This window comes from Triticum aestivum, chromosome 2B, assembly GCF_018294505.1.
Source record: "Triticum aestivum cultivar Chinese Spring chromosome 2B, IWGSC CS RefSeq v2.1, whole genome shotgun sequence".
Taxonomy (NCBI): domain Eukaryota; kingdom Viridiplantae; phylum Streptophyta; class Magnoliopsida; order Poales; family Poaceae; genus Triticum; species Triticum aestivum.
In genome coordinates, this window is record NC_057798.1 from 374327117 (window position 1) to 374347066 (window position 19950).

At 49.6% G+C, this 19950-nt stretch overlaps 1 protein-coding gene across 1 annotated transcript; it reads right to left on the reverse strand.

Moving 5' to 3' along the window:
* Positions 1–12391: 12391 nt before the first annotated feature.
* On the reverse strand, positions 12392–13329 carry LOC123041252 (WW domain-binding protein 11-like). The gene has a single exon (XM_044463904.1). It carries the CDS (start codon positions 13298–13300, stop codon positions 12608–12610), a length of 693 nt encoding a protein of 230 aa, XP_044319839.1. The 5' UTR covers positions 13301–13329; the 3' UTR covers positions 12392–12607.
* Positions 13330–19950: the final 6621 nt, after the last annotated feature.

Sequence of the window (19950 nt, forward strand, 5' to 3'; positions counted from 1 at the left end):
GGTCCCTTCTAGAATTTGGCGTCTTGGGCTATGGCTTTATTGGGCCTGATCGATAGCCCCTTGGCCCATCGCATTTTGGACTATATTCTTCGTTACCTTGGGCCTTGGACTGGAGCATATGTATGTATGAGCATACCCCCTTGGGTATAACCTGTCACCGATGCAAAACAGTGGGACATAGTAAGAAACTAAAAAAACTAGAAGGAAAGAAATAAAAACTGAAGCAAAAATAAAACACAAAGCACAATGGAACAATGTGAAAACCAAGAAAAATGAAGAAGAAACAAACATTCGCTCACTCCGTATGGCACGAGCTCTTTGCTTGGTGTCGAGCCCCTATTGATATTCCACCCTCCGACTCCACCATCGTCGAGTGGTGGGTGTCGGTGTCTAAACCGGCGGATCTCGGGTAGGGGGTCCCGAACTGCGCGTCTAAGGCTAATGGTAACAGGAGGCGGGGGACACAATGTTTACCCAGGTTCAGGCCCTCTCTATGGAGGTAATACCCTACTTCCTATTTGATTGATCTTGATGAATATGAGTATTAAAAGAGTTGATCTACCACGACATCATAATGGCTAAACCCTAGAAGCCTAGCCTATGAGATTATGATTGTTGTCCTACGGACTAAACCCTCCGGTTTATATAGACACCGGAGGGGGCTAGTGTTACACAAAGTCGGTTACAGAGAAGGAATCTACATGTCTGAATCGCCAAGCTTGCCTTCCATGCAAAGGAGAGTCCCATCCGGACACGGGAAGAAGTTTTCTATCTTGTATCTTCATAGCCCAATAGTCCGGACCAAGTATATAGTCCGGTTGTCCGAGGACCCCTTAGTCTAGGACTCCCTCAGTAGGCCCTGAACCAAGCTTCAATGATGATGAGTCCGGCGTGTAGATTGTCTTCGGCATTGCAAGGTGGATTCCTTCTCCGAATACTTCAAAGTAGATTTCGAACATAAGAATCGTGTCCAGCTCTGCAAAACAAGTTCCACACACAACTGTAGAGAGTATAATATTTTCACCAGTCCAATCCGCTGACAACTTTTCGTAGCGTGACATCACGCCACTGCCCGGTCATTATTCGAACTATTCTTTAGCCTTCCGTTCCGTATTTCAAGGTGCGGTTTTATTGGCAAGTCTTGTCAAAGTAGAGATTGTGTGCCCTTGTCACGGGATTCTCATCAATACGGGCATGGATAACCCAACTGTGTCATCTGCACGGCCCTTGGGGAATAAGCGAGTTTTAAGGTGAGTGGGGAGGCGCATGACTTTTACTGCCTTTATAAAGAGATAAGGATTCATCCTTGTTCACCCACGTCTTCTCCTTCCTCTACCCATCCATTCTCGAGCTCCAGCGCCCAAGCTCTCGTCTTCTCCGCCCAAAAAAAAGCACTCCAATCATGTCCGGATCCGGAGCAGGAGGCAAGGGGATGGCCTCCTCCGTCAAGGAGAAGGACATCAAGAAGCTCTGGGAGGCCAGGTAGCTAGCCAAGGAAATCACCCATCGACTTCCGGCCAAGGGACAGATCGTCCCCACCCCGGAGCCCCAAGAGATGGTGGTGTTCCTTACACACTTCGTCAGTGGGGTGGGATTCCGCCTCCACCCATTTGTCCACGGATTGATGTACTAGTATGGGATGGACTTCCATGATATGGCCCCCAATTCCATCCTCAACATCTCAGCATTTATTGTCGTGTGTGAGGCCTTCCTCTGCATCCCACCTCACTTCGGGCTATGGCTGAAAAACCTTCAATGTGAAGCCGAAGGTGGTGAGCGGCCAACAAGCAGAGTGCGGAGGCGCCATGGTGGGCAAGATGCCAAATGTCACCTGGCCCAAAGGCTCCTTCATGGAGACCGTCAAAGGATGGCAGTCGGGGTGGTTCTACATCACCGAGCTGCGTGGCACCAATTGGGCGGCGGCTCCCGCATTCCGATCTGGAGTCCCGATGCGGCTCACCTCCTGGCAAGAGAAGGGTCTGTCCTGGGGCTCTTCGGACAAGCTGACAGCGCTCCAGACGCGCGTCCAGAGCATGATAAACAAGAAAGTCAAGCTCGTCAACATGATCCAGGTTATGCTCGTTCGCTGGATCCTTCTATGCCAACGCCGACTTGCTATTTGTGGGAGTTCGATCCGGCCAAGTACCAGATGCTACTAGAGCTCTTCAGCATGACACATGAAGATATCTGGAAGGTGCTCTTTAAGGCCAGCGAGACGCCACCGCCCACGACCGAGGACCGTGGGCATAGCTTAACTCGCCTTGCTAATCCGGTAAGTTATTTCATGTTTTCAAGGTGTACCCATTACTTGCATATTCGAGGAAGGCATCTAAGCCTCCTTATCAATTTTTTCAGGACTGGACAGAGATAGCGGAGCGGATTAACTGTCCGGCTCTGCTGCCCGAAGGCCCGGAAACCCCGCTTTTGATGAAGATGTCGTTTTTGGTGCCTTATGAGGTGCCGGAGAAGAAGGCCAAGAAGAAGGCCAAGGGGACCAGAGGTGGTCTCCGCCGCAAGGGCACTTTGGACGTGATGTCCGAAGATGCCGAGGCTCACTCCTTCGCCGAAGACGATGAGGAAGAGGAGGAAGAAGAAATCCATTCCCCCGTTGCAGGGGGGAGAAAGAAGAGGACGGCCTCCATGCAGCTGGAGGCCGAGGTGTCCAAGAAGGGGAAAGCTTCCCTTCCGGACAGCTCCGCAGCGGCCACCGACAGCAGCTGGGAGTGGGAGCCCAGGGAGAAGCCCCTGGCCAAGTCGTAAGTGTCCGAACACGTTCATGTATCCGGTCTCTTTGCTTCATTGTTTTAATGTGCTGAATTATGCATTTGCAGTCCGGCTCAGTCCAACCTCGAGCGGCCCTTATCTTCAGAGGATTCGCTGGACCTAGCGGCGATGGATAGCGGGACCCTTCCATCGGCCACCTCTCCTCGGGACCTGGATGGCGCCAAGGCATCGTCCCGAAGGATCCCAGGCCCAGGAGAGAATCCGGAGGCCATTAGGGAGGCGCCAGAGGGTGAAGCCTCGGCTGCCGGACACATGGGGGAGCAGACCCCCATGGATACTAACAATGGGGGCCGTATTCAGTTTGGCCATCATCCGAATATAATTCTAGAGACCCATACGGCTCCAGAATCAGGCGAGCAGCCCTCTTCGAAGGAAGGGGGCGTGCCTATCCCGCCGGTGACCTCTGTCCAACCAGAGGCACCGGACACTTTGCTGGAAGCACTTCGAGGCGCTTCCATTGTCGAAAAACACCGTACCCTTATGGGTACGGTGATTGAGCGGATCCAGTCCGCAAAGAGCGGACTGACTGAAGCCTGCACTAGCCTTCTAACAGGCTTTGAGGTAAGTAAAATAATGTCACAGTATAGACAGTAGCCCCTGATACTCTGTCCGGTGTTCAGAAAGAAAAGCCGAACAGAGGATCAAATAATTTTCGCATGAGTCTAATCTAATATGTCTATGTGAATAAGCAGGTGTCGCTGCTAGCTACGACCGCTCATACTGCGGAAATCTCTGGACTGAAGCAGAATCTGGAGCGGGCCGAGGAAGAGCTCGGTCGTATGAAGAAGCAGCTGGAGGACAGTCAAGGTATGCAGTAACCTGTGTATATATTTAGGAAGGATGAATGATTCATGTTGACTAAAGTGTCATGAACTTTATTAGGGGCAACGATCGAAGTGGCGGCCCTCAAGAAGGAATTGGCCGAGGTCGAGGACAAAGCGGCCAAGGAGCGGGCCGCACACGAAAAGCATGAGGCCCTGGTCAATGAGGTCCAGCAAGAGCTCCAGGACGCCGTCAAGAAGTGCGAGTCCTTGGAGCGCGACTTTAAGGAGCAAGAGTCCGAACTTGCCAAGGCCCGCCAGAGCGCACAAGATGCCCGGACCAAAGCCCAGGGCGCCCTTCAGGAAATTCAGGCGGCCAAGAAGATCACGGCGGGTAAGGATTTCATTATGCAGAGCAGATATGTGAAGGAAAGGTTCCTTTTACTTACAAGGATTTGGAGCTCTCCATGGGCGTTTGTGGATTTGTCGCGCAGTGTGTCACATGCTGCAGAATTCTATCAAACCGAAGAGGGGAGCTCTATAGAGAAGCTGTTCTGGTCGCAATACCTTGGACCAGAACATCCAGTGCCCTATAGCGATCAGCTGAAACAGCTGGTCGAGCTCGATAGGGCGGCTGAACTAGCTATGAAGGATTTGATAATACGGCTATGGCCTGCCGAAGCCATTCCCAGCAGCTACTTCGGACTCGTGAAGTGGCTTGTCAGCGCCTGCCCTCGGCTTGAAGCCATCAAGCGGTTGGTCTATATCGAAGGCGCGCGGATGGCCTTTGCTCGTGCTAAGATGCATTGGGCGAAGATGGACGCCACGAAGCTGATGACGGAGGGGCCGCCTAAGGGCAAGGAGCACCACCGACCCCAAATGTATTTTGACAGTGTCCTGGAGGGATCCCGCCTTGTGGCAGAGCAATGTGCTAAGGATATCATATTCCCATGAACGCACTCATGTTATCCTATCCTGTATTATGAAACAGATCCATTATGTAATATAATATCTGTTATTTAAAATTTTACCTCCTGTGCGGCCATTTTGTTAAATCTAAGAGTTGGCCAGTCGTCGGCTTCTGCCCCCATGTAGGTAGTATGGGGGTGTTCGGGATAAATCTAAACACTCTTTATCCAAGGTTTTGGTCCTTTAAGGAGGTGTTTAGCGCAACGAACCAGGCAATCAGACTATGCGGCTTTACTACTCTCACTTAGCCATATGAGTTTGACAAGAAAAATTTGGGTGCAGCCCCTAGTGTTCGGAAGTCCGAACTTGGGGTGCTATACACGCCTGATCGGATAGAAACCAATTCATCGCATAATGCGAGAAAACTCGCTAAAGATTTGCAACCTCTCGAACAGCTGACCGGCTCTTGCCGCATCATGACAGTCAGTTTTCGGTTTTCTCTACTGAAGTGCTCATCCGGAAGAACTGGGACACAATTGCAGTAGTTCTCCCTTTACTATCGTAGCCTATATAGCGGAACTTAAGGTAGTAAGCACAGGAGCCGGGCAACCCAACTATTGATCAAAGACATGATTCGAAGCCGATGCATATAATGCTATAAGTTCGGAGTGCCGAACTGTACTGTAAAAGTGTTCGGACTTTGTAGCCGTATTGTGGGGTACGATGAAGCCCCTGGAAAATTAAGTCGTACTAGACTGTACGAGCGCAATTGATAAGAATGTATAAAGAAAAGGAAAAAAATCAAGAAATAAGCTGACGCTGCAAATATGGAGCCGCAAATTATTTTCCATTGTAATTTGATTAATACGTCAAGGCGTACTTGTACAAGTAATGTGATAAGCAAATAAGGCTATTTGACATGCCATGACCAAGGGGAGCTGCGTGCGGGTTTTTAAAACAGGTATAACGATCATTAACACAGACCACCTGGGGGTTCCCTCGCACGTCAAAGCCTCTTGCCTTCTTGGTGTATCCATCCCTTGATAGGCCGATGATCAGGTTATCAGAAAAAGCATGGCAAAGAGAAAAACCTAAAAGAAAAAGAAAAAGTAAAGGTATGCGGGTCCAGGAGCGGTTGAGCCGCATTACGGACCGCGGTCTAGTTGTGCCTCCGTCCATGCCCATGGTATTTTAAGTGTGTGGTTATGTACGCGCGGCACGAGTATCGCCGCCTTGTTGGGACTGGGACGGAGGCCAAATTGCTAGTCAAGCTCTGGATGAGCTGGACTGTCCTTCTGCAGAGTAGTTTGGACTCACTTGACGATGTCCGGGAGCTTTGCTTTTGAATTGCGGTTATGCCTGAAAAGGCCGCTCTGTACTTCTGCTGCGAGGGCCACGGTGTGCTCCTCGGTACGGAGGTAGCGTTCCGTGTTTCCATTGACTGTGATAACACCGCGTGGTCCGGGCATCTTGAGCTTGAGGTAAGCATAGTGCGGCACTGCATTGAAGTGAGCAAATGTGGTTCGTCCAAGTAGTGTGTGATAACCACTGCGAAACGGGACGATATCGAAGATCAATTCTTCGCTTCGGAAATTATCTGGGGATCCGAAGACCACTTCCAGTGTGATTGAGCCCGTATAGCAGGCCTCTACACCTGGTATGGCACCTTTAAAGGTGGTTTTTGTGGGCTTGATCCTTGAGGGATCGATACCCATTTTGTGCACTGTATCCTGATAGAGCATGTTCAGGTTGCTGCCGCCGTCCATGAGGACTCGCGTAAGGTGAAACCGATCAATGATTGGGTCAAGGACCGCTGCGGCTGAACCGCCATGGCGGATACTGGTCGGATGGTCCCTGCGATCGAAGGTGATCGGACAGGACGACCATGGGTTGTACTTTGGGGCGACTGGCTCCATCGTGTAGACGTCCCTGAGTGCGCGCTTGCACTCCCTCTTGGGGATATGGGTAGCATATATCATGTTCACCGTTTTGACTTGGGGAGGAAACTTCTTCTGTCCCCCTGTGTTTGGTGGCCGGGGTTCCTCGTCATCGTCCTTGATTTGCGACCCCTTCTCCTTGTTCTCGGCATTTAACTTGTCGGCCTGTTTGAAGACCCAACATTCTCTGTTGGTATGATTGGCTGGTTTATCAAGAGTGTCGTGGATTTGACATGGACGATCGAGTATGCGGTCCAAACTGGATGGGTCTGGATTGTTTCTCTTAAATGGCTTCTTTCGCTGACCGGACTTAGAGCCACTGAATCCGGCGTTGACAAATGTGTCTTCGGTGTTGTCACCATTGCTTCGACGCTTGTGTCTATTGCGTCGTGGCTTGCCGTTGCTGTTCCTGGCCTCAGAAGTACCAGGTTCACTTGCACGATTATTGCTACGGGCTAGCCAGCTATCCTCGCCCGTGCAAAAGTAGGTCACAAGTGCTGTGAGGGCTGCCATGGACTTCGGCTTTTCTTGGCCGAGGTGTCGAGCGAGCCATTCGTCACGGATACTATGTTTAAAGGCCGCTAAGGCTTCAGCATCCGGACAGTCGACGATCTGGTTCTTTTTAGTTAAGAACCTAGTCCAGAATTTCCTGGCTAACTCTCCGGGCTGTTGAACTATGTGACTTAAGATGTCGGCATCCGGAGGTCAGACGTATGTGCCTTGAAAGTTGTCGAGGAAGGCATCCTCCAAGTCCTCCCAGCTGCCGATGGAGTTTTCAGGCAGACTGTTCAACCAGTACTGGCTGGTCCCTTGAGTTTGAGCAGGAGGTATTTAATGGCGTGAAGATCATCACCGCGGGCATGTGAATATGGAGAATAAAATCCTCAATCCATACTGCGGGGTCTATTGAGCCATCATATGATTCGATGTTCACGGGTTTAAACCCTTCTGGGAATTCATGTTCCATTACTTCGTCATTGAAGCAAAGGGAGTGTGCGACGCCTCTATATCGGGCCAAGTCGTGATGTAGCTCGGATGGAGTTCGTCTACGGTTTTCGGCCCAGACGTGGTTATGTTTGTCACGTTTAGCCGGATGGCCATCGTCGCGCATCGGGGCACGCCCCTGCGATCCATAGATTGATCTTGTCTGACCTGCTCTATTTTCCAAGTCACGCCGCAGGTCATGTGTGTATCCCCGAGCTGTTGTATTTCCGTTTCTACGGCAAGGTAGTGTGGGCTGGTGTTCAGCTCGAGGTGCCGCTTTGTCTCGACCACGTGGTGGTAGGTCAGCCGCATTATGCCTTGGTAGGACAAGCTACGTCGCCTCGTCATCGAACTGTGGTAATAGTTTGTGCTTTGGGTAACTTTTGGTTGGGCGCTCGAGGCCATATTCCTCGGCTGCCAGGACATCAGTCCATCTTTCATTGAGCGGATCTTGATCAGCTTGAAGCTGTAGCTGCTTCTATTTCAGGCTCCTTGCAATGGCTATTAGTCGGCGCTTAAAGCGCTCCTACTCGATGGGCTCCTCAGGCACGATAAAGTCTTCATCGCCGAGGCTCACCTCGTCCTTGGAGAGCGGAAGGTAATTACTGTCCTACGCATCTTCATTCGTGACCTGTTCATCAGGGCTAGCTTTCCCGTCTTCCCGTTCATCCTATTCAGAGGTTGGCTCGACGGGGTCTTCATTGTCTTCGGCATCGTCCGGGGTATTGTTTTCTCCTGTGGCGGTGTTGTTGTTTTTACTACGGCATGGCTTAGAGCGGCGCTGCTGACGTTGGCGCTTTGGCTGTATCTCAGGAGGTTTATCCTCAACTGGATTTTCATTGTCGCCGTTGTTTTCTTTTGGTGTATCCACCATGTATATGTCGTACGAGGAGGTGGTTTTCCAACGCCCTGTATGCGGTGGTTCCTGCTCCTCTCCGACATCGTCGTCCATACCTTCGATGTCTTCTGAGTCATAGTCAAGCATGTCGGTTAAGTCGTCGACGGTGGCTATAAAGTGGGTGGTGGGTGGGAAACGGAGTTCTTCGCCGTCCGCTTCCCATTCGAGCCGGACATAGTTCGGCCGAGAGTCCCCCGACAAGGAGAGGGATTTCAATGAGTTTAACACATCGCCTAGAGGTGAGTGCTGGAAGATGTCCGCAGAGCTGAACTCCAAGATCGGCGCCCAATCGGGTTTGATGGACGCGGATGCACGCGGTCCGGAACCTATGGCCGGAGACGAGTCCGAGGTTCCGGTGACACAAGCCCAGCTCGATGTTGGGTCTGTGTGCGGCTCGAGCGCCGCTGAGTCTACGGCTTCCATGGCAGGGTTAAGCTTCCCGTCTTCAGACGACGCGGTCTGCTCCGGATCTAAGGCCAGAGCGGTTACAGACGCGATCTCCTGAGCACGGCCAGATGACAGATTTAGGTCATGTTCATCGTGGTGGCGAGGGACAGCCGTCATGGGCTCGAATCCGTCGAAGATCGAGTCTCCACGGATATCGGCCACAAAATTCGGGCTTCCAAATCTGACCTGACTGCCAGGGGCGTAGCTATCGATCTGCTCTAGATGGCCAAGCGAGTTGGCCCGTAGTGCGAAGCCGCCGAATACGAAGATCCATCCGAGGAGAAAGCTCTCCCCCTGGACTGCGTTGTTGTAGATGATTGATGGAGCCATCAAGCCTTCTGGTGACGACGCAATGGAACTCTCAATGAAAGCACCAATGTCGGTGTCAAAACCGGCGGATCTCGGGTAGGGGGTCCCGAACTACGCGTCTAAGTCTAATGGTAATAGGAGGTGGGGGACACAATGTTTACCCAAGTTCGAGCCCTCTCTATAAAGGTAATACGCTACTTCTTGCTTGATTGATCTTGATGAATATGAGTATTACAAGAGTTGATCTACCACGAGATCGTAATGGCTAAACCCTAGAAGCCTAGCCTATGAGATTATGATTGTTGTCCTACGGACTAAACCCTCTGGTTTATATAGATAGCGGAGGGGGCTAGGGTTACACAAATTCGGTTATAGAGAAGGAATCTACATATTCGAATCGCCAAGCTTGCCTTCCACGCAAAGGAGAGTCCCATCCGGACACAGGAAGCAGTCTTCTATCTTGTATCTTCATAGCCCAATAGTCCGGCCCAAGTATATAGTCCGGCTGTCCGAGGACCCCTTAGTCCAGGACTCCCTCAGTGGGCCCAGGCCACCACTGCGGTTCCATCGGCCATGCGAAATGGCCTGGCATCCATCATCCTCCTCGCCGCCTGGCACATTTGGAAGCTTCACAATTCTTGCGTCTCCGACAACGCTCAGCCGTCATGTTGGGAGCTCCTTCAGTCCATCAAGGACGATGCACGGTCCTGGGCCAGGGCTGGGAAAAAAAGGATTGGCGGCCATCATCCCTACTTAGTCTATCCATGTAGTGTGTCAGTTGAACACCCCTAGTCTTCTGCTCCCCAACATGTGTCCCGCCAACTTTGTGTACATGACATACGTTGCCTTGTAGCCCGCTTTTCTGCTCCTTTCTATCAACAGAATGATATGCAATTTGCATATTCGCAAAGAAAAGAAACAAAGTGAAAAAAGAAGAAACAAACTCATAAAATAATGATACATAATAGTGAACACGGTAAAAATTTGCTTACGGTACTCGGCCGGTCAAGTACTGTAGCGATCGCAAACCAACCTGTGGTTGGATGGTTAGGAGGACAGTGATATCCCCAACCCACTAGAATCCTCGTGCTCACATTTTTCTGGATTTATTCAAGACTTTCCGGCAGTGTGCGTTGAGTGGGAGGAGACGTTCCTGTCGACAACGATGCGTCTATGATGACTTTGTCAACTCAAGATGCTCATAGGAGTAGAGTGTGAGTGTGAGCTTATAGGGATGTATGCAGGTATACATGAGTGTGTGTAGCATAGCAATCGAAAATGCTTTTTTGAACGTTGGCAGGAGAACTGCCAAATTCATTGATCAGAAGAAGCTTTACAAGAGCCCTCCAAGGAGGAAAGCACAGCAAAAAGGCTAGTGCAAAAAGAAAAGAAAGAAAAACGGGTCGACGCCACCATCAACCCATGCTTCACCAACAACCGTGCACACCATCGAAATCCATCGCTGGGTCTCCAAGATGACGCCTCCAAGGAGGAAGTGATGTCGAAGACAACACCGTCACCTGATCTGGCATAGCCAAATCTTAGGTTTTCACCAGGAGACCACAAGCCATGAAGTACGAAGAGCAAAACGAGCCACGACGGTACCTCCAAGGAGGAAGATGACATCTGAAGACGCCGTTACCGTCAAGACTGACTAGGTAAATGCAGGATTTTCATCCGAAGTCAACTCTTCCACCAACAATCCTGGATCCAAGGCCTACCAGCGCCACCGGGCAGAAAGAGACCAAGCACACAATACCAAGAACGGACATGCAACCGCCGCACGTAGGAATTCGGTGAACGCATGTCAACCTGGCTGGACCACCCCCCACACGCAGGACCTGGGCGAGCCAAAACCAGATCCAGTCATCCTTACCTCCATGCGCAGAACTCGGCGAGGATCCGCACCGCAGCGCACAGGAAGACCAAGTCAGAATCGAAACTGAACGGCATGCACCGCCGCGCGCCGAGACTAGATGAACACCAAGACAAAACTAACAGCCTCGCACCGCGCCGCGCAAGAACAGGACCAGCCGAGTTGGATCTGGTCTGCCTGAAACCTCCTCTGCACCACAGACGTTGTACGGCACAGCTGCTCAAACGAGTTGGACGAGGACACGCTTGAGAGGAGCGCCCACTAGCATCCGCCAACCCCACCGCACAGCCACCACCACCGCTACCCCGGGCAACGAGGGACAGAGATCCAGTGCCTTGCCCACAGCAAGGCATGGCGTAACTGGCGGCCAGCCAGCCGTTGGATCAGGGGGGGGGGGCTCAGATCGAATATTGTAGCACAGAACATTGTTGACGGGGATACTGTAGCGCAAATCACTGTGAGCACCGCTTGGTGCACGACGTTTTATGGCCGATGGTTGAACGACGAGTTGTACTAGCCTTCCATCAGGTTATGCTTGCGGCTCACAACCATTGATTAGCGTGTCATGCGCACATCGGGCAGAAAAGTATCGTGTGCACATCCATTCTGAATCACTGTAGAGGGGGAGGGTACTGTAGACCGAACGCTGTAGAACTGCCACTGTTCACACAGATCTGGTCGTCGATTCTGGATCGGACGGCGTGGAGAGAGGGGGCCAGTTAACGTACTGTTCATCGATGCCTTGCTCACAGCAAGGCACTAGATCTCATCCCGGCAACGAGATCCGTCCACGAGAGAAGCATGCCTCTCACGCGGCAGCTGCAGCCTCGCGCGCTCCGGTCTAACCACACACACCATTTGGCCGCCGGATTAACCGAGCTTTTTTTTCTTTTAAAAAAGGAGGATTGCCTCCAGCCAAGGATTGACCGAGCTGGCATGAGGAAGTCCCCTAGGGTCTGCACAGGCGACAGCTTCGAGGGCTCCTCGCTTGGCCCGTTGGCATCCTCTTCCTCGGCCACATCGGCCCAGGAGAAGGGGGGCGGCGCGGTCTCCACGAGGATGGTGCGGGGACGGAGGAAGGCACGAAGGAGGGAGAGGTGTGGCGGACTGCCCGTCGGCCGCTGAGGCGCCGGAGACGGCCATGGGACGAGGGCCCTAGAGCCGCCCATTCGCCATGACTATCGCCAGAGGCCGCTCACCGAACAGTAATGCTCCATCTACGTAAAGCGTTACGAAAGCTTACGTAACTTGACTAAACTAAATCCTCCCCCCCCCACCCCGATTTTAACCGGGGGTGGGCCCCTTCCTCCCCCTCTCTTCAATCCCAGCCCACCACGTCGCTGTTTACGTTACTTTATGTTTGTGTTTTACGTAGATGCAGCATTACTGCTCACGGAATTCAATAATCCCTTCCCCGTAGATGTAACACATGGTGCGTGCAGTTATCTGAAAGAAAAAAAATCGCATGCAAAGGATTTCTGAGACGAATACAATATCGATTTATTCCTATTTTTACATCTTCTAATCACTTTGCTCCCGTCGTAAGGTACGAATTTGGCAATATGCAAGCAACTCTTTCATCAGAAAATACAGATACAACTCATGGCAGCAACATTGAGAAGTCTCCCAAGGCAAGCTTGGCCTTGGGATCAAACCATGTCGTGCTCGTGCATGCACCATCAACAAAGAAGCTTGCTTTCCTTCAGGAATCTGTGTTCTCCTTTACCATCTTGTTGATGAACTTTGGGATCTTCACGTCGAACCCGAAGAGCGAGAGGTTTTGCGGCATCTTCGGCAGGGACGCCGAACGCATCGGCGGGAACGAGAGGTTCGTCAGCCCCGATAAGTCGGGCATCTTGGGGATCTGCGGCAAGCCCGCCGCTGCGTTGCCCTTGGATGCCCCAGCAGCAGGCTGCCCTGGCTGCTGCTGCTCCTGCTGCTTCATCGCCGCGAGGGTGACCAACATATCTGGCGTCACGTTTGGTGGCAGCTTGTCTGGCGGGATGCTGGCCAGCGCCTCCGGCGGGATCTTGGACAGCATCGCCGGCGTCATGGTGGTGGAGAGGTTGGCCAGCATCTCCGGTGGTACACTGGCTAGCATCCCCGGTGGCACGTTCGCAAGCACCCCCGGTGGCACGTTGGCAGGGAGGTTTACCGGCATGTTCTCTGGCAGGCTAGCAGGGAGGTTCCCCGGAATGTTGTCTGACATGCTCGCCGGGACATTAGCCGGGATGTTTCCCGACAGGCCGCCGGGAGGGAGCGGCGCCGGTGCACCTGGCTGGCCATGTGGACTTTCGGCCAAGAGGCGTACGGATGCAGAGAGTTGCACGTTGCTGATGGACAAGATGAGCAGGAAAGTCACGTAGCAGAGAGATCTCATCGTGACTTCCCTCATGGAATTGAGGATTCCAAAAACCTGGCAAAATATTGACTAAATTTGCAAGAAAAGATGAAGAACTGTTGCGGATATATATCAAGAAAGGATATGACTAGACAAGACCCTAAATTTAGTGAGATGGAGAGCCTAAATGTATGGGGGGACGCACGCTGAACTAGCAACGAAGGCAGATATTTTTAGAACAAAATAAAAGCCAAATATAGGCGTAGCGCTAGATATAGCTAGGTTTGAAAAACGTTGGGCAGGGTTAGGAACATGAATTATTTGCATGCTGTTGAAGGCAATTTCACATATGTAATTTCTCAGGGATTTTTTTCATGTTCTAGATAGTTTTATTTTTATCTTGTTCTTAAGCTATAATATCACACTCCGACACATCACATGTTCTCAATTTCTCAACAGAATTTACTCCCCAAAAAAATTTCTCAACATAGTTTGTACGTTCAAAGTTGAGTAGAGAGCATAAAACCATCAAAAATGTGGTTAGGTTTCAAATAACCACCACTTAATAACATTTTGCAAACCTACAGGCATTACGCCTAACTTTTGCAAGAAAAAAACTCTGACCGCTCACTTGGTCAAAACTGAGCGTCATTATGACAGATAAGGCATGCATGTAAGCGTTGACTTGGAACTAAAAGCCAACATCATTGTTTGACGAGATAATTGCATCTATAGTCCTCGTAATCGCTGGCGACGTCCAACTTGATTCTGAAACTTGCGTATTGCTTCAATACGGTTCCGGTACATGAAAATACATAATCAATACGGTCCCTGAGGTTGAAACAACAGTCCTGGCTCTACACGTTGCATATGTATCTCGTATTTGCGTAGGAGACACGTGGGTCGAGAGAAAAACGCAAGCCACCAGAACAAAACATGGGCCGTGACGTCGATATAGGGCCCATATGTCAGTGGGCCGATTAAAAAGCGAAAAAAAAAGAAAATGAGCGGCCCTTGGGATTCGAACCCGCACACCGTGGCACAAACCTGTGCGAGCAAGCAAGCGCATGATCTTGTATATATAACGCGATGCACACTATATTAGTATGTGCGTTTTTGTCTTTTAAAACAATTCGTGAATTTATAAATATTCATGAGTTTTTTTAAACGTTCATCGATTCAAAAAATGTTCTAGATTAAAAGATAAAGATTCGTTTCTACAAAAAAATGTTCATGATTTTATAAAAAATGTTTAAAACAATGTACGGGAATTTTAAAAATGCGTACACAATTTGAAGGATGCGTGCAACCAAGTTTCGAACCCGTGATCCCAGCCAAAATTTGCGCACACAAACAACCACACTAAGGTCCATTCCGCTATAGCAGGCCCAGACACATTTTTGGAAAATGCGTGTGCTAGCAAATTAAGCTGGCAGTAGTAAAAAAAATTGCAAAAAAGAGTAGTATTTGCTACTAATAAGATGCACATGGTTTCGAACCATAGTTTCTTTTCTTTTTCGTCTTTTCTGTTTCTTTTTTATTTTCTTCCTTTTCTGTTCATTTTAATTTGTAAAATAATGTTTAAAGTATTCAACATTTGTTAGTGCTTTCAAAACTAGCACAGAATTTTTTTAACAAATCAGATTTTCGAAAATAGTTTGAAGTTTTAAATTTTGGTCACAGTATAAAAAACTATTAGAAGTTTTCAAAAATGTTCTCATTTGCAATTTTTATATTTTTTGGATTTTCAAATTGTTCCGGTTATAAATTCTTGTTCTAAATTTAAATTTTTGTACAGCAAATACAAAAAGTTCCCCCTTTTCAGAAAATTATCCAGAATTTAAAATAATGTTAAGTATTTTTGATGATTTTTTCGTGAACAAGTCTTTTTTCATGTATTTATATTTTTTGTATCTGTCACATACAAGCACATATATTGATGAAATATTGCACAGTGATATTGTGCTACTATACAATTTTGAAAATATTGTGCATATACATACAATTTTGGAATTTTTGAGGCAGTAAAAATCCTTTTTTTTACTGAATAATAACATGTGTACCCCCTCTGCACGCAAAAAATAAAGAATTTTATAAAATGCGAATATTTTTAAATCATGATTTTTCTTAAAAATTCGTGAATATTTTTTGAATCCACGAGCATTTTTTGAAGTGGCGTATATTGTTTTATTCTAGAACATTTTTTGAATCGATGAACGTTTTAAAAAACTAATGAATATTTATAAATTCACGAATTGTTTTAAAAGACAAAAACGCACATACTAATATAGTGTTCATCCCGTTATTCTTTCGCTTTTTACTCGGCCCACTGACATATGGGCCCTATACCGACGTCACGGCCCATGTTTTGTTCTGGTGGCTTGCGTTTTTTCTATCGGCCCACCTGTCTCCTATGCAAATACGAGATATGTATGCAACGTATAGAGCCAGAATTGTTGTTTCAACCTCAAGGACCGTATTGACTACGTATTTTCATGTATCGAGACCGTATTGAAGCAATTCGCCAGTTCCAGGATCAAGTTGGACGTCGCCAGCGACTACGAGGACTATAGATGCAATTATCTCATTGTTTGACAGTTAAGTTCAACGTGAGGCCCATCCATGTGCAATACATCGAAGTAGACAGTGCGCAACACAACTCCTTCGTATTGAAGCAATTCGCAAGTTTCAGGACCAAGTTGGACGTTGCCAGCGACTACGAGGACTATAAATGCAATTATCTCATTGTTTCACAGTTAAGTTCATCGTGAGGCCCATCCATGTGCAATACATCGAAGTAGACAGTGTGCAACACAACTCCTCTTTGTCCACGAGCACCACCTCAACCATGGTGGTTGTTCGGCACGGTGGAGATCGCCAGGGAGGGTCATGCCTGAAATCGAGCAGGCCAATGGGAGCTAACAATAGCCAGCACCGATGCCTCCCGTGCTCTTCCGTTGTGACGCCACCGGAGCTCTCCGACTCTGCCCGCCCGCCTCAACGTTTTCATCCCAAGCCGTTGCTTCTGGTGACCCTCGACCGCGTGCTCTCCTCAACCTCCACAGTTCCCTCAAATGGAAGCCTGCAGCGGGAGGTTTTTTTTGGAACGTAGGCTCCAGAAGAGCCCGGCTTTGAATTAACAAAGCCATCAACCGGCCAGGATTACAGCGACGGAATACAACCACACTCCAACTAAAAGGAAAGAAAACAAAAGGCAAAGATACAATGGCGTCTAGGAGCAGCTCGCAGAGGCATACAACAAGCTAGCAAGCATAGCTAGAGATGCCATGAACCCCAAACACGCCGAGAAGCAAGGCAAAAACGCTAAACGTCTCAGGAAAGAGCACCGACGACGGAGCAAAGCACGCCATAGCCGAACGCCTGGGCTTGAAGGAGACACATCCATCCAGATCCATCGTCACAGAAGGCCCCTGCCTCCTCGCCTGGCTCGAGGCGCCGCACCGGTGAGCGATGGACATGCTCACCCTAGAACCTGCATGAATGGCATCGCAGGAAACCACAGGACGGAACCAGGCGTTCCCAGCCTGCCGACGACGCCTAACCTGAAACAGAGCAACGCCAAATGCAAGAGTCCAGGCATGAAACAGGGGCGAGCTGTCGGAATGCACAAATGGGCAGCAGCAATGGCCAAATCCAAATCATCGGCTCGCTCGACGAGCAGAAGAGCAGCCACCGGAGGAGGGGAACACTATCCCCTCCCGTCCTGGAGAATCCACGGGCACCGGAGGAGCCCTGCAGCCCAACGAAGAGCACCAAACCAGCTTGACCACACGCCCAGGAAGACACCGCCGTCGCTGGAGACACGCCGCCGCCGCTGACACACTCCACCTACACCACAACGAAACCCACAACCCATCTTTGTTCCCAAAACAAGGTTACGGCGCCCTGGGCGTCGCCGCTGCCCAACAAAGTTGAGGATTTCACCCGGGAAACAAAGGGGAAGGGGGTAGGGGGCAGGACCTGACCGGCGCCTCCAGGAAGGTGAGCGGCGCCCGCGAGCGTCGCCGCCGTCGCAGCCGACACGGCTGGCTAGGGGTTTCCCCCGGTCCTGCAGCCCCGTCGCCCACTCCCACCCGTAGAAGACCGCGGAAGTGCGGATCTGAGGGGGAGGCGCTCGTTGGGGAAGAAGGGGAGTGGAGGCGGCCAGATCTGGCGCGACAGGAGACGAATCCTCCGCTGCCGCGCGCCGACCCGCAACCACCGGGGCTCTCGCCGCCCGCACGGCCGAGAGAACACCGACCCGCGCCCATGCCACCGGGAGCCGAAGCCGGCGGCGCCACACCTGCCGGGGCCGCCGCCCCGGATCCAAAGGCCCCCCGCGGGAGGCGAGGCGGCGAGGGCCCCCTCGCCGCCTTCATCAGCAGTGGGCCGAGCTTGCTCGGCAGCCGGTGCCTCAGGCGGCGGCGAGGGAAGGGCGAGGAGGGGAGGGGGACGGCGGGGCTAGGGTTTTCGCCCCTCGGGTCGCCCTAGCGGGGCGACACGAGGGAGGGGATGGGGATGGATAATATGGCGTCTCCTGCAGCGGGAGGTGAGAGACGCCAACACCTTCAGCAGGAGGGTGGTGATTAACGACGCCCTACGACCACCTTCCCGTCTTCCTCCTCGACCTCCACAGTTCCCTGACCGGGAAGTCAGGGAGTGCGTCGGAGTGGTGGTTGTAGCTGACGTTAGTGACAGTTGCACTGGGCATGGCGAGTAGCTCCACGAGAACAGGCCGGCGAGGCCGTTGCCGCGGAGGTTGAGGTGCGTGAGTGTGGCAAGCCTGGCACCGCCGGCAAGATCGCACCGCTGAGCCTGTGGCCAGGGAGTGACGTGCACGTTACGGCGCCATCACCTCCCACATCTGCGAGAGCCCATTGAGGAAGGACAACAGTTCCTCCGTCTCTCCTCGTTGCACACGCAGGCGACTCGGCTGGGGCTGGCCAATAGAAGCAACGTCAACAACACGATGACAGCCAAGCTGGACCAGGGAAGAAAGGAGGCGGAGAAGAAAAAGCTGATGGATGGGACATGGTCCGGCTTAACGGTTCAATCTAGGAGCGTCAACATTTGCTACTACCTTTTCCAGACGAGTAAGTCATGTATGCCATGATCATGATTAAAGTTATGAAATTGCATCGTCAGTGTTTTGCAAAAATTAGTCACAATACAATAGTTTTTGCCAAAAATATATATTACTAGGAAAAATGCCCGTGTGTTGCAACGGGAGAAAAAAAATTCACGCCTCATACATACACTTAACGACATCAGCAAATCCTTGAAATCTTTCATGATGCCACGCAACAAGCAACATGATAACTTTTCTAAAAAAACAAGCAACATGATAAGTGGTGTTGTGCAAAAACATAAAGGTGTGATGATTTTTGAAGTGAATTGAAGGTGTTTAGAATTCATTATACAACGCAAATATCTACCTAGTTGCCAATATATGTTTACGCATTTGTTGTTGTTTCTCGGTGACGCAAAAAAAATATTGCATTAGAATGAAATAGCAAAGTACATTTTAGTATTTAATGATAACATGTGCATAAGTGTTTTCATATACTCCCTTCATCCAAAATAATTTGTCCCAAGTTTGTCCCTCAAATGGATGTATCTAACACCAAATTAGTGCTAGGTATATCTTTTTAAAGGACAAGTTTTTTCGGACGGAGTGAATATACCCAGCGCATATATATGCGACGCGACGCGAATGTGTGTGTGTGTGTGTGTGTGTGTGCAATCATAACTCAGTTCAAGACTTAATTTGGTTGCAAACATATAGGATAGCTCCACAAAAACAACCAATCTATAAGGACATATGTAATAGGCATTTCTAAAATATCTCATCATACAAAGAAGGTATTATTTAAGTTTGCACCCTGAACGTAATTTCAAAAATTAATGATAATAGCATATTTGAAATCTACATATTTTTCTGATGAATTTTCATATATGGCATGTCAGATTTAAAGTTAGGGTTTTAAAGATATGAAAATTTCAAAAAGTAAGTGATTTTTTAAAGGAAAAGGGTGGTTGTGGGAATCGAACCCACGACCTCTAGCGTGGTAGGTCACGAAACCAACCAGTGCGCTGCTCGCCTGGTCGTTGTATATGAGGGGATCTCCCCTTATTGAGCTATGGGCGAGCGCGGAAAAAAAAACAAAACGTTTTTCTCACTTACCGGTGGCATTGGTGGGTAATTATTTGCAACTTTAGGGGCAGTTTTAATGACGGACGGGCAGAAGCGATAGCCGCTTTATTAGTAGGTAAAGAAGTGGTGGTTTTCTAAAACCCTACCAAACAATCTCCATTCACATGCATAGGTTGTTGAGAAGGCCAAACTTGCCGAGCTTCTCCATCCAATCCTTTTCGAAATCGTTTTTGTGTAGACCAATCATGCACCACATCTTTTTTGAGGGACATGACACATCTTTTTCGACGGAGAAATCATACACCATATTTGAGAAGTGAATTTGATATTTTCAAGAGCTGATAATCCACTGAGTATTATGTTTTCTTAGAGTAAATTACGAAAAATCACCACATGTGGGGCTAGGATATCAAGAAACTACACCCTCCATTTTTATATACAAAACCACTTTGCTTTTGTGTCAAACTTTGACTTATAATTTTGGCCAAGAAAATATGGTTGAATGCCATAAAAAATATTATCGTAAATTTCTTTCAAATGTGCATCCAAT

What these genes read in the sequence shown, in the direction of transcription:
- LOC123041252 (XM_044463904.1), bottom strand. Translation starts at nt 13,300, where the DNA reads ATGAGGGAAGTCACGATGAGATCTCTCTGCTACGTGACTTTCCTGCTC.